This window comes from Balaenoptera ricei, chromosome 13 (assembly GCF_028023285.1).
Source record: "Balaenoptera ricei isolate mBalRic1 chromosome 13, mBalRic1.hap2, whole genome shotgun sequence".
Classification (NCBI taxonomy): domain Eukaryota; kingdom Metazoa; phylum Chordata; class Mammalia; order Artiodactyla; family Balaenopteridae; genus Balaenoptera; species Balaenoptera ricei.
In genome coordinates, this window is record NC_082651.1 from 16443894 (window position 1) to 16456390 (window position 12497).

The following is a 12497-nucleotide window of genomic DNA, read 5'->3' on the forward strand; positions in this document are numbered from 1 at the left end:
ATAGAGCCAGGTCAGTTCCTGGCTGTCAGGGGATGTTTCTTCTTTCTCAAGATCTGTGTACTGACTAAGCCAATGCAGCTTTGGGATGATTGCCACCCTTTCTCACTTAGAAATTCTGGTGCCAACCTTGGGTGACCAAGGGAGTGTGGCAAAACTCTAGTCCCCTTCCAGGAATGCATGAAGTCTGAAGACCTAGAAGTGTAGGAAATCCATTTTCAGCTGCCCACTTTGAAAACACACCCTGATGGTGAAGCACCACGCTGGAACTCCTGGGAATTCCTTGGCACCCTGCTTCACCTGGTGTATTTGTTTTCGGTTGTTGTGTAACAAATCACCTTTAACTCAGTGGCTTAACACAGCACACATTTATTATCTTGCAGTTTCTCTGGGTCAGGAGTTCCGGCATAGCTTAACCGGATCCTCTGCTTAGGGTAACAAAAGGCTGCAATCAAGGTGTTTCCCAGGACTCGGTTCTCAGCAGAGGCTCCACTGGGGAAGGATCTGTTTCTGAGCTCTTGCAGGTTGTTGGCAGAATTCATTTCTTCATGGCTGTAGGACTCATGGCAACTTGTTTTTCAAAGACAGCAATGGAGAGAGACTCTAGCAAGCTTGGCACTCCATGGACATTCCATCCCTCTTGCCACATTCCATTGGTTAGAAGCAAGTCCCAGGTCCTGCTCACACTCAAGGACAGGGGGTTAAACAAAAGTATGAATACCAGGAGGCAGCTGTTTTGATCACTTTGGGAAACCTGCGGTGTGGTAAGTGACTCAGGACTTGGATGGCTGCAGGCTGGCCGAGCCAGGCAGGGCAAAGGCACAGAGGTGCAGCAGAAGCCACAGCAAATCCTCTGTGTATCCTGAAAGCTTTGCTTTTGAGGAAAGATCTGATTTTGGGGAAAGAGCAAAAAGATATCTAGGGAATAATTTCCTCAGCTGACTGCTATGAAGGGACCAAGACTCACAGGTTGGTGTAAATTCAGGAAGCCATTGGTAGGGGCACAAAGGAAGAAATTAAGAGTAGGTGGACAGAAGGAGGGTTTCCGGAGTATCAACTGTACATGAAGGAGAAACAGAAGGAGGAGGGAAAGGATTAGAAACATCCAAGTCTTTGGCAGTGGGATGTGAGAGGTATGGACCAAGAACAATACTCAAGTGGGGGAGTTGAACCTGATACAGAAACTCTGTGGATAGGCAGAGAGGAGGCTACAGGGACCTTTAGCATCTCCTTTCTGACCATGAAAGGGAAGCAAGGAAGACTTTCAGCCTAGATGTCTTTAGAAAACAAGTGAGGACCAGGCCATGCCCACCTGCCTGTCACCAGGTCTGGGGAAGCGCCCTGGAGTGATAGGGGACAATGTATGTAGGGTAGATGTGATTCTACTGAATGTTTGGACACTGAGTGTCTTATAGAATAAACCTTTCTTAATGATGGGTCTGACTAAGGCAGGAAGCTCCACCTGAAAAATGTTAGAACCAAACCAAACAAAGTTATCCATATACTAGACATTTCAAACTCAGTGTCTGACTATATTCTGGGCCTTGAAATAAATCCCAGCAAGTTTAAAATATTTGAAATTATATAGAGTATAATTATAATGGAGCTAGATTAGAAATCAATAACAACAAAATATCTAGGAAAAATCCATAACTTGGAAGTCAAGTAACATACTGCTAAGTTATCCATGTTCAAAGAAAAAAAAAATCACCAGGGAAATTAGAAAGTACTCCCAACAGAATGATAATGAAAATAAATCTTTTCAAAATCTGTGTGATGCAGCTAAAGCAGTGCTTTGAGGGAAATTTATAGTTGTAAATATTTATATTAGAAAAGAAGAAAGTTTAAAAGTCAGTGATCTAAGGTTCCACCTTAAGAAGCTAGAAAAAGAAGAGCAAAGTAAATCCAAAGTAGAAGGAAGGAAATAATAAAGGTAAGAGTAGAAATCAAAGGAACAGAAAAGAGTAAGAAGACTAACAAGGTCAGTCATGTTTTCTGACACATTATTCCTCCCTCTCTTCCCCCTAGCCACAGCTGATTGGATGAGAATTCATTTGGAGTGGGGGAAAGAGTATGAAATAATAGGTAATTACTTCCTTTTGAGTTCTTGATGCTTGTATCTCACAACCAGAGAGAACTTCTTTTGCCAGTAGGTGGCAGCGCTGGCACCTTGAAAACCCGGACAGGCTGCCTTCTGGGTCGGCTGGGGACCAATGATTGCCGCCGGGCTGAAACGAAGGAGTCATTTCAAGACAGGAGAGAGAGTCAACTCCAGAAAGCAAATCCTCACTCGAATTTAGAACAGGGAAAAGTTTGAGATCTCTCTCTCAATCCGCCTCTCCCTCTCTCCCCCTCTCCCTCCTTCTGTCTCTCCCTCCCTCCCTCCCTCTCTCTCTCTCTCACACAGACACACACACACACACAAATCTGGAAAACCTGAATGAAAGCTTGAAAAACTTGCCGTTTAAAAACCTGGGGTTCTTAACTGGAAGTACTGCTGATGGGCACCGGAGGCTCAGAAAACTCCTCCTCCCACTGTGAGCAAATCGCCGCCCCCCCCACCCCCCCGAGATCCTCCAAAGTTTACATCAGATTCCCAAAATGGACGGGGACTTAAAACAATTAAGATACCCTACCTACGAATGCTCCGTTAAACACCACTCAGAAGTTAATCGGGCAGGAGTCTGGGCTGTAAAGGGAGGGTGGAGTGCACCCAGGCCTTGGGTGGGAGGTGGGAGAGGCCGAGCACACCCAGTTGCTTTTATAACTTTTTCTTCCTGAAGGGTCACTGCTGTAAAAAACCCCTTGGGGAGTTTAGAGCGGAAAGAGAGCGACCACTTTTTGCAGACCTATTATGTGCGTCCTAAATGTCCTCATTTAATCTTTGCAGTAATCCTTCGAGTTTGCTGTTAATCCTTCCTATTACTCTCCCAAATCCCTTAAGAGGGCACTTACTTAATGGACTGCCGGCTTTCGTGGTTCCGGGTTTTAACTGAATGCACACACTGACTAGTTCCCTCTTTTACAGACAAAACGTCACTGCGATTGCCTTTGTTTACATGAACTTGCCTTTAAAAATAGCCTTTCATTTATTTCTTTGGTCTATTTCTTTCCATCAAGAGCCACCCTCAGAATTGGCAGCGTGAACGCAGACGTAAGGGCAGGAGCTAGTACGATTTTCGGTTGAATTTAGAAGACAGTCCTGGAGCCTCGCTTTTCCCTTCTGGCCGGCTCACGGGGTGGCCGGCGGCCGGGGCGGGGTTTGGGCGGGAGGACCGGGGCCGGGGATCCCGCGGCTGCCTCTGCGCGGGGCAGACGGGCGGCGGAGGGGTTGGGCGGGGTCGGGGTTCGGCCTCACGTGGCCGCCGCCTCCGGGCTGGCGGGTGAGCCCCGCCCGGAGGCGGTCGCGCTAACCGCGGAGAGAGCCGGCGAGAGGCGCGGGGAAGTGGGCGAGCGCCCCCGGGCCCTCGAGCCCGGCGCGCCATGGCAGGCGCCGGGCGAGTACGCAGCCCCGCGGCCGCCGGCTAGCCGAGCCGGGAGGCCACTGTTGGGTCCCTCCTTCCCTCTGCGCCCCAGGCCTCGGAGCCACCGAGAGGAGGATGAGTCCCTGGAGCTGGTTCCTGCTGCCGACCCTCCGCCTCCTGCCCGCGAGCGCAGCCCCTCCGCGCGGCGCGCCCGCCTCCGCCAACTGCAAGCTCAAGCCCCAAGTAAGGCGCGCAGCGGGCGCGGGCGCGGCGGCCTCCCGGCATCTCCTGGGGGTGGTTACCTTCCCAACCGCATTGAGCCCCGTGCTCTTGGACCCCGAGCCGACTCAGCGGGCCCGGCTCCCACCTTGCACGGCGGCGCCTCCTAGCTCGCGCTTCCCGCCGAGCCCCCGGGTTCCCCTTTCCGGCGGGGGCGCAGAACTCCGGCCACACGAGACCCTGTCCCCCAGCCCTCGCCATTCGTCAGCCGAAGGGAGTCCCGGGCCGGGTCTCCCGGGTCTCGCCAGCCTGCTTCGCTGGCGTTTGAGGGACGAATCCTTGAAGACCCAGTGGGCCCGGGACTTGGGCACATTTACTTTGAAGTTTGTTCTGCCTGCTCGTCCCTAGCGTTTCATTTCTGCTCCTTTCGAAATGGTAATAGCCCCCAGCAGCTGCTTGATTTAACCTACGTCTATTCAGTGCCTGAATTAGGAGGAATGTGGGGGGAGCTGAAGCCATCCCCCCTGTTTTACTGATGTGGGAAACTGAGGCTCAGAGAGGGACTTTTGTGCTCCAGGTTACAGAGCGCGTTCGTGGAGAGAGAGACCAGGTCTGACAGCCTAGCGTTCACGCACCCGGCGCCTCCTTAGATCTTCGCATCAGCGTTTTGGGGTGAGGGGAGCCGAGGTGAGAGAGCCCCAGTGACCTGCCCGTGTCCACCCAGCCCTATAGGAACAGAAGTCGAACGGAAACCCGGCAGGTCTGGCGTCTCCGGGGCTGAACCTCTTTCGAGAAGAGCATTTCCATTTCCTGATCAATTTTCCTACGCTCGGAATTTTCTGCAGGTCTGAAGTCCCTCTCTTCTGAGTTCCGTGGAAGTTGACTTTTGCGAGCTTGCATCGGTGGGTCCAGGCTCTGTGGATCCCTGGCGCTGGGGAGGGTGATCGTAGACTGAGCGCCCTCGGACGCCGGGTGCCGGAGTTCAGGGGTCTGCCCACCTTCGGTGACACCTGCGCAGCATCCGGGGCCGCGTCCACTTCCCTCCGTGATTTTATTCATCGTCTTAACCACAGCAAGGGAGAAGGTGACCTCACTGAGCCGTTCCTGGCGCACAGGGCCGCCCGGGAAGCTGCACTGTGTTCCTAGGGCGCCCAGGGCTGCGGACGCGCGGAGGCCGAAGAGGGAAATCCTCACCAGGGATCGTTCCAAACTCTGCTGCGGTGTGGCAGCTGCGGACTTGTTATACAAGGCAGAAGTCCGTCCTTTCATATGAAAGCAGAGTGCCTTGCAGTTTTGCGAATCTATTACCAACTCGTAATAATATTATCGAGTGAGTCTTGATAAGGTCTCTGTTTCTCCCTTCTGTTGAATCTGTCTTCGTGGGTCTTTCGTTCTGTCAGTTCTCATACTTTTTGGTCTCATAGTAAAACACTTGTGTGGGTTAACAGAAATATTAATAAAATGCAAGAATACACAAGCACACATGCCATTGACTGTCGAAGGGTGATGTTATCTAGAGACTTGTAGCCTCTAGAAAATTCTGTTTGTACACTTGTGAGAGAATGAAAGAGGAAAATATCTTTGTATTATTATGAAAATAGCTCTGATCTTACAGACTGCTTGAAAGGGACTTGGGGACATTCACAAGTCCCTGGACCACACTTTGAGAATCAATGTTCTATTCTGTGGGCAAACTGCCTTGTCCTGTGTGGAGGTCAGAAGGTCAGTCAGTGGCAGGGCTGTCTGCTTGACCTGCAGGCTGTAGAGGGCACTGTGGGTGGGTCCCCCAGGGGGTTGAGGTGTTGAGATTGTAGAGTGAGGCTCTGGAATCCAGCCTCCCATCCGGTGTGGCAGCTTCCTGTAGCTTTCTGGAAGGACTGTGGCTTGATAGCTGGCTTGGTTTTCAACTTTCGTTAATCATTAGAGAGGTCTTCTGAGCCGAAGTCCGCCACAGACAAGGCAGGCTTTACCCAGAGCAACACACAGGTTGAGTCTGTTCCTTATCAACACTCAAACACAATTCTGGAGTGTTCTACCATTCCTGCTAGCATCCTTTCAGATTTGCTGTTTCTTCACCCAGATATCCACATGCTTGCTCCCATACTTCCATCTAGGCTTTGCTCAAATTCTCTCTATGAGACCCTTCCCGATTACCTATTAAAGATTATGTCACCCCCCAATTCCCCGGCCACCCCGCCCTCCTATCTGCTTTTCCGACTTTATTTTCCTGTGTAGCACTTAACCACCATCTGGTAAAAATGTTTGTTTATTGTCCCCCCCCCCCCCCCACCGCCCCAATCTTCATAAGTGTAGGAATTTTTGTTTGCTGCTGCATCCCCAGTGCGTACAAGAGTGCCTGGCCATAGTAGATGCTAAATAAATATTTGTCGAATGAAAAGGGCAAACTAAAGCCAACTTACTTTAATATCATTCCAGCTGGTCTGCTGAAGGGTCCTCTTGGAAAAGAGCAGTTATCTCAGGTCCAGGAGCTGGATGGAAAGAGCTGAGGGGGCCCGTGGCTTAGGGATTTAGCCCACATGACACAAGCTGTCATTGTGCTACTTTGTTTCATTGTATGGATTACACATGTGTTAAAATCTCCAGTGAGGTGATTCAGTCCGCAGAACTTCGTGTTGTCTCTGTCATCCAGGGACATGTCTTTTTCTTTTAAAAGAAACCTGTTCATGGTGTTAAGTTTTTTTTTTTCCTTTGAAATCATCAGAATGTTAAGATACATGGCTCCCTCTAGTAGCACGTAGGGGCCACAATTACAGTGAAAGGGGGGTGGTAGAGCCATTTTGGTTTTCTTTTATGGAGACAAATAGCCCTTCCCCTGAGGGTGTCGGTGTGAGACAGGGGCAGCTGCACCCCTAAGATCAGTGCAGCAGCCTAGGGGCTCACCTGTGGGCGAAGGCAAGGTAAGAGCTCCCTGATCAGAAGCCCTGAAGACTCACCTTTCAGAAGGGCCAGGTAGAGAGGTGTCAGTAGCCAGAGTGGGAGACAGGGTGCCCTCCTGGGTCAGAACAGAACTCCATGTATTGAAGAAGCTCCACAAGATAAGGATCATTTCTTTAAAACCACTTTAAAACCCCTGGCTTAAAAAAAAAAAAAAAGTGGAAAAGCCCCCCACCACCCCCCAAGCTGTGTTATCCTGAAAAGAGAGAACGGGAAAGGATGGCCCTCTGAGGAGTTAAAGATGTCAGTGTGGGTTCATCTGGGTAGGTCATTGAGGCCCAAGATGGGGAGCTGGACAGAGCCTCTCTAGATGTGGAGTCAGGTGGTCCTCCCGAGTGATGGTGCACCTAGCAGAGCACGAATTGAAAAAGATGTAAGTCTGAATCGCGAGGGATGTCTGTTGCATGCTAAGGCCGCCTGATACGGTGTTTAAAACCTGGGGCTCAGGGGCCAGCCTGCCTGGCTTTAAATCCTGGATCCACTACTTAGCAGCTATGAGACCTTCGGTAGCATAATAAACATCTCAAGGCCTTGATGTCTCTGTCTGGAAACAGCCAGTGTCTTACTTAGGTGTGTATCCTACCTCTTCCTCTCTTCCCCATCTCGCCTATGTGGGCATCGGGCAGGCGTTCACCTGCACCATGCCACCAAAATCGTTCTTGTCTGTGTCGCCAACGACCTCCGTGTCACTCTATCCAGAGGTCAGTTGTCCAAATCCTCGACTTATTTAGTCCCTCAACCACACCCAACCCACTGGCTTACTGTCTCCTCCCCGAAGCTCTTCCTTCAGTGGGCTTCCTGCTCTTCTGATTTTCCCTGCTACCTCGCTGGCCACTTCTCTTTTTCTGGCTTCTCTTCTTTCCCTTGACTTCACAAGTTTGGACCATTTCTAGACCCATTCTCTCCTGTTTGCACTTAGTCCCTTGGAGATCTCATCTAGTCCTATGGCTTTAAATAACATCGAAATGATGACAACACCCAGATTTTCATCTGGGGCCCAGATCTCTCCCAGACTCTAGACTCATGCATCCACCTAGCCACTCGACCTCCCCACTTGGATGTCTGCTTGACATTTCAACTCAACAGGACCAGCACCAAACTTCTGACCTTCCCTCGAATCCTGTTCCACCCCATCTTCTCCATCTGGGTTGATGGTAACTTCATCCTTTTAATTAACCGATTCATCAGCAAATCCTGTTGGCTCTCGCTTCCAGAATACAGCCAGAATCTCATCTCTGATCACTTCTCATCAAGTCTGTCACTACTGCTCTGTTCTCTCACTTGGGTCATTTCAGTAACTTCCTAACTGACCTTCTTTCATCTGCCCTCATCTCTCAGTAGTCTGTTCATCACAGCTGCCAGAGTGATCCTGTCAACACATTAACTCAGCTCGTTTCACTTCTCTCATTAAAAACCTGCACCAGCTTCCATCCTACTCAGCATAAAAGCCTCCACCCTTCCAGGAGCTCGGGGGCCCTGTGCGGCCAGGCCTTGTTGACCTCTCTGACCTTTGCCTCCTGCCTGCCTCTTGAGCCGTCCAGCTGCAGTCATGCTGGCCTCTTTCCTGCTCCTCCAACACATTGAGGGCCTTTCTGCCCCAGGGTCTTTGCACTTGCTGGTGCCTCCTCTTGGAGGGATTGCTCTTCTCCCAGATAGTCCTGTACTTTGACCTCTTACCTCCTTCACGGCAAGGCTTAAATGACCTACTGGACATTCAGGGACTTCCCTGGTCACCCTATTTAAGACAACATCCCTCCTCTACCAGTACTTCCTGTTCCCCTTCTGCTTCTGTGTTTTCCTCAGCAGTTACCATTAACATACTGGAGGCAGAGACCCATACTTCATTCACTGCTGTATTCCTAGTGCCTCATGCCTAGAGCCGTGCCTGGCACTTGGTGGGCACAGCATTAATAGTTGGGAAAGAAATGAGTGTTGAACAAATGCAGCAGAACCATCCATGTGCAACGCTTGGATGGTGCCTGGCACACAGCGAACAGTCAATATCAGCCAGCTGCTTTCAGCATCATTACTGTCAGTGCATGGCTAGATGCCAGAACATGAGTACTGTTTTTTAAAAAACCTGAGCAGACACTTCCCTGGTGGTGCAGTGGTTAAGACTCCACGCTCTCAATGCAGGGGGCCCGGGTTCAACCCCTGGTCAGGGAACTAGATCCCACATGCGTGCCACAACTAAGAGTTCGCATGCCACAACTAAGAAGCCATCGAGCTGAAACTAAGGAGCCTGCGAGCTGCAACTAAGACCTGGTGCAGCCAAATAAATAAATATTAAAAAAAAATCATCAACCAAGAAATGTTCTTAGAAAAATATTATATATAAAAAAAACCTGAGCAGTTTTCAGTGAAAAGATCACACAATAACCCTATTTCTAGACTCATACTGGTTGAAAAGACAACAATAAAATAAATAAGAAACTAAGAATGGATACATGTAATTGAACAGACTTTGTTCCTGAAGAGAAGTGTAGGCGTTTTGAGGTAGGATGGGACATTAGGGACATTAAGTGTGTTGGGTGAAAACAACCCAAAACCAAACCAAAATGAAACACCCCCTCACCACTCCCCACCAACCCCATGCTATGATCCTGCAGTATGGGTTTGGTTTTTCTTGGAATATATTTGTTTACTATCATGGTCTCCTGATAGATGACAATGAATCAGGTGCCCAGGTGTTTAATAATAATAATATTTCAACTATTTGCCATGTCTCCAGTTGGAAACTGTGTAGAAGTCCTTTGGTAGATTGTGTGGAACTTGTGTGACCAGATGTATAGGTCAGTGGTCTCCAATCATATCATCATCCAGGACCCCTTTGATCACCAACACTTCCCACTAAAATGAACAAATAAAACAAACTAAACCTATGCTTGGAAGCCCACCTCTAGCAAACCAGTTGCATTTAAAGGTAATTATTCTGTTACCCATTTAAAATTAACCAAAGCCGAAACTGTCAACCTCAGCTTTTGATTACTGTCTAACCAGTGTTTTTCTACCAGCTTGATCTAATTCTAACCAACAGTGAAACATTTGATTGCTTAATTAGCCTTTGGCAACCATTTTTCAGTAGACTACAGTTTCCATGTGGCTTTTTGAAGTGGTATTTAAATAACCCTGGGGACTCTCATTACTCCCTAAGAGGATGCCTGAGGACTGGCTGGAGACCCTGTACACCATTCATCTCTTAATACTAATTCAACCGTTAACAGGTTTTAAAAATTATTTAAAAAATGTATTCTTTCTCTCATTTGTTCAGTCATTTAACTTGTACTTGTCTAACTTGTTTATTACCATTACTTATGATAGGGGTTATTATCTGACTTTCACCACCTGAGTTCCATCCCTGGTTGGGAAACTAAGATCCCGCAAGCCATGTAGCACGGCAAAAAAAAAAAAAAAAAAAAAAAAAAATCTCAGTGGGGTGGCTGAGACAGAAGCAGAATTGAGCATAATTAGTGCATTCTTGAAAAGCTGGGTGTGTGAGCAGAACTATGATTTGAATACTTTAAAAAACAAAGTCACAGGCTGGAGGCTAATGAGATATGCTCTGTCTGGTGTGCACGGTGTTTTGAGAAAATTGAGGTCTCATCTCCCAATTGGAAGATTTTATTTAACATCAGGATTTCTAGTTTCTTTGGAAAAGTCCCTTCTGGGGCACCAGGCCTGTTCCCCTGTGGCCAGCACTGCTGAGGCTGCTTAGCCAATGTCCTTTGTGGAGAGTTGTGGGCTTGTTGGCCCCTGACCTCCCCCTGCTGTTATGTCACCCCAGCCCACGTGTTTCCCTGCCTCTGCTCTCCTCTGAGTGGTCCCATGGTGTTTTTGTGAAGGTGACAGGGGGACAGGTGGAGAACAGCAGGCTGAAGAGAGTAGGGCCCCTGCTTCAGCCAGCTCCACCCTCATCGATCTTATATTTTGAGATTCTGTGTAATATTTCATTTGAGACCAGGTTGCTGCTGCTGAAACAATGACACAGAAGTGCAAATATAGTTGACCCTCATTATTTGTAGATTTCATGTTTGTGAATTTGCCAACTTGCTAAAATTGTTAACCCCAAGCTTGTGGTGCTTTCACGTTCTCGTGCAGATGTGCCCAGAACTGCGAAAAATTTGAGTGGCCGGATGCACAGGCTCCCAGTGGAGGTCGAATAAGTCAGTGCTCTGGCTTGTCTTTTCACCCCTCAAACTAGAAACAAGTAAACAAGTGTACTTTTTGTAGTTTACTTAGTGCCACATTTTTTTTGCATTTTTGTGCTTCTTGGAGGTGATTTCACTGTTTAAAATGAATGAAGTGCTGTCGTGTTCCTAAGCACAGGAGGGCAGTGATGTGCCTTAGGGAGAAAATACATGAGTTAGATGAGCTTCATGCAGGCGTGAGTTACGGTATTGTTGGCTGTGAGTTCAATGTTCACGAGTCAACAAAATATACTAAAGAAGGTGCTTTTCAATAGAAGCACCCATAAAACATGGTTATGTATTGCTCTGTTGACTAAAACGTTGTGACCAGAGGCTCGCAGGAACCTAACCCTGTGTTTTCCCTAGGAACAGTGGTTCAGTATCTGGTAATTTAGTGTTCACAGTGACTTTATAGAACATAACTATGACACATAATGAGAGCTGATTGTAAATTGAAACCCCACAATCCAGGAAAGCATGCTACTTAAAAGGCTGCTGAAATGAAGCCTTTGTAAAGAGAATGAATTCCAAATATTCCTTCCTATAAAACCTGGATTTTCACATTTCTGGGTTGCTTGATGTGGGGCTTGCCCCATGCGTATATCTGACCTTTACGCTTGAACTCCTTGAGGGCTGCCCTGTGCGCTTCTTTGTACGGTAGCTCTTAATAAACAGATGTTTCGTAAATGCCCACTCTAGAGACAGAGAGACACTCAGGGCCAAAGGGCAAAGTGGCTTGGCCTCAGGATGTAACCACTGCTCAGCCTATAAAACTGTTGGGAGAGATCGTGGAACCATCCAGTTCTCTGCTGCTGAACCAGAAGGCTTTTGTAAGAGAGAAATGCAGGACAATGCATGTCCTAAAGGGACAGGGGCAAACTTTGCAATCAGGGGCTTCTTAGGACTGCAGAGTCAATCTTGGCTGCGCATTGGAGTCACCAGGGAAACTTTAAAAATATCACCTCTTATCTCACCTCCAGGGATCCCAATGTGATTGATCTGGGATGAGACCCAGAAATCGGACTTCTAGAAGCTTTGTAGGTGATTCCAAATGTGCAGCCAGAGTTGAGAGACTCTGCCGTTGGGGTTGTTGAATTTGAGGTCTGAAGAAGTAGAAACCACCAGGTGTGCCTGGGAGGTAACAGTGGGCTTCTCAGGTGTCCCTTACCTGTGCCAGGTGCGTCCTTGTAGCCCCTTGAGAATCCCCTCTTTAACTCCTGTCCAGTTGCTAGAGCAGGCACGGGGCAAACTCAAAGCTGGTGATTGTATTGCTTTCTCATCTTTTTTTTTTTTTTTTTGCAATATGAAGAAATTTATTGCTGTATTTTATCAGATGTAATTGGGGAAAAAAAGATGCTATAATGTAGTTTGATCAGATTTAGTGCTCATTCCTAATCAAATTAATTTAAAATGAAAATAAAAGAATACTTTAATAGCATGATAGGACGAATATTCTTTTTTTTTTTTTTTAAATTTAGATGTAGTATATTTGTCAATGTTTTTCTTTATGGCTCTTATAGTTTGTGTCCTATTTTATATATTTATTTATTTATTTATGGCTGTGTTGGGTCTTCGTTTCTGTGCGAGGGCTTTCTCTAGTTGTGGCAAGTGAGGGCCACTCTTCATCGCGGTGCGCGGGCCTCTCACTATCGCGGCCTCTCTAGTTGCGGAGCAC

At 47.9% G+C, this 12497-nt stretch overlaps 1 protein-coding gene across 24 annotated transcripts in view; it reads left to right on the plus strand.

Moving 5' to 3' along the window:
* The first annotated feature begins 384 nt into the window (after positions 1-384).
* TRABD2A (TraB domain containing 2A) overlaps positions 385-12497 on the plus strand; it is a 60908-nt gene continuing 48795 nt past the window's right edge. For 19 of the 24 annotated variants that reach the window (XR_009506428.1, XR_009506429.1, XR_009506418.1 and 16 more), the window contains exons 1-3: positions 385-761; positions 2026-2082; positions 3574-3704. Coding sequence is in view for 8 of the 24 variants with exons in the window: in XM_059942660.1 (XP_059798643.1) it covers positions 2040-2082; positions 3574-3704 (174 nt within the window). In the remaining 16 variants the exon portion in view is untranslated. Of the gene's footprint in view, positions 762-2025; positions 2083-2134; positions 2535-3042; positions 3152-3426; positions 3705-4257; positions 5011-12497 lie in introns of those variants that run through there. The other 5 variants (XR_009506431.1, XR_009506425.1, XR_009506430.1 and 2 more) reach the window with 5 other exon arrangements.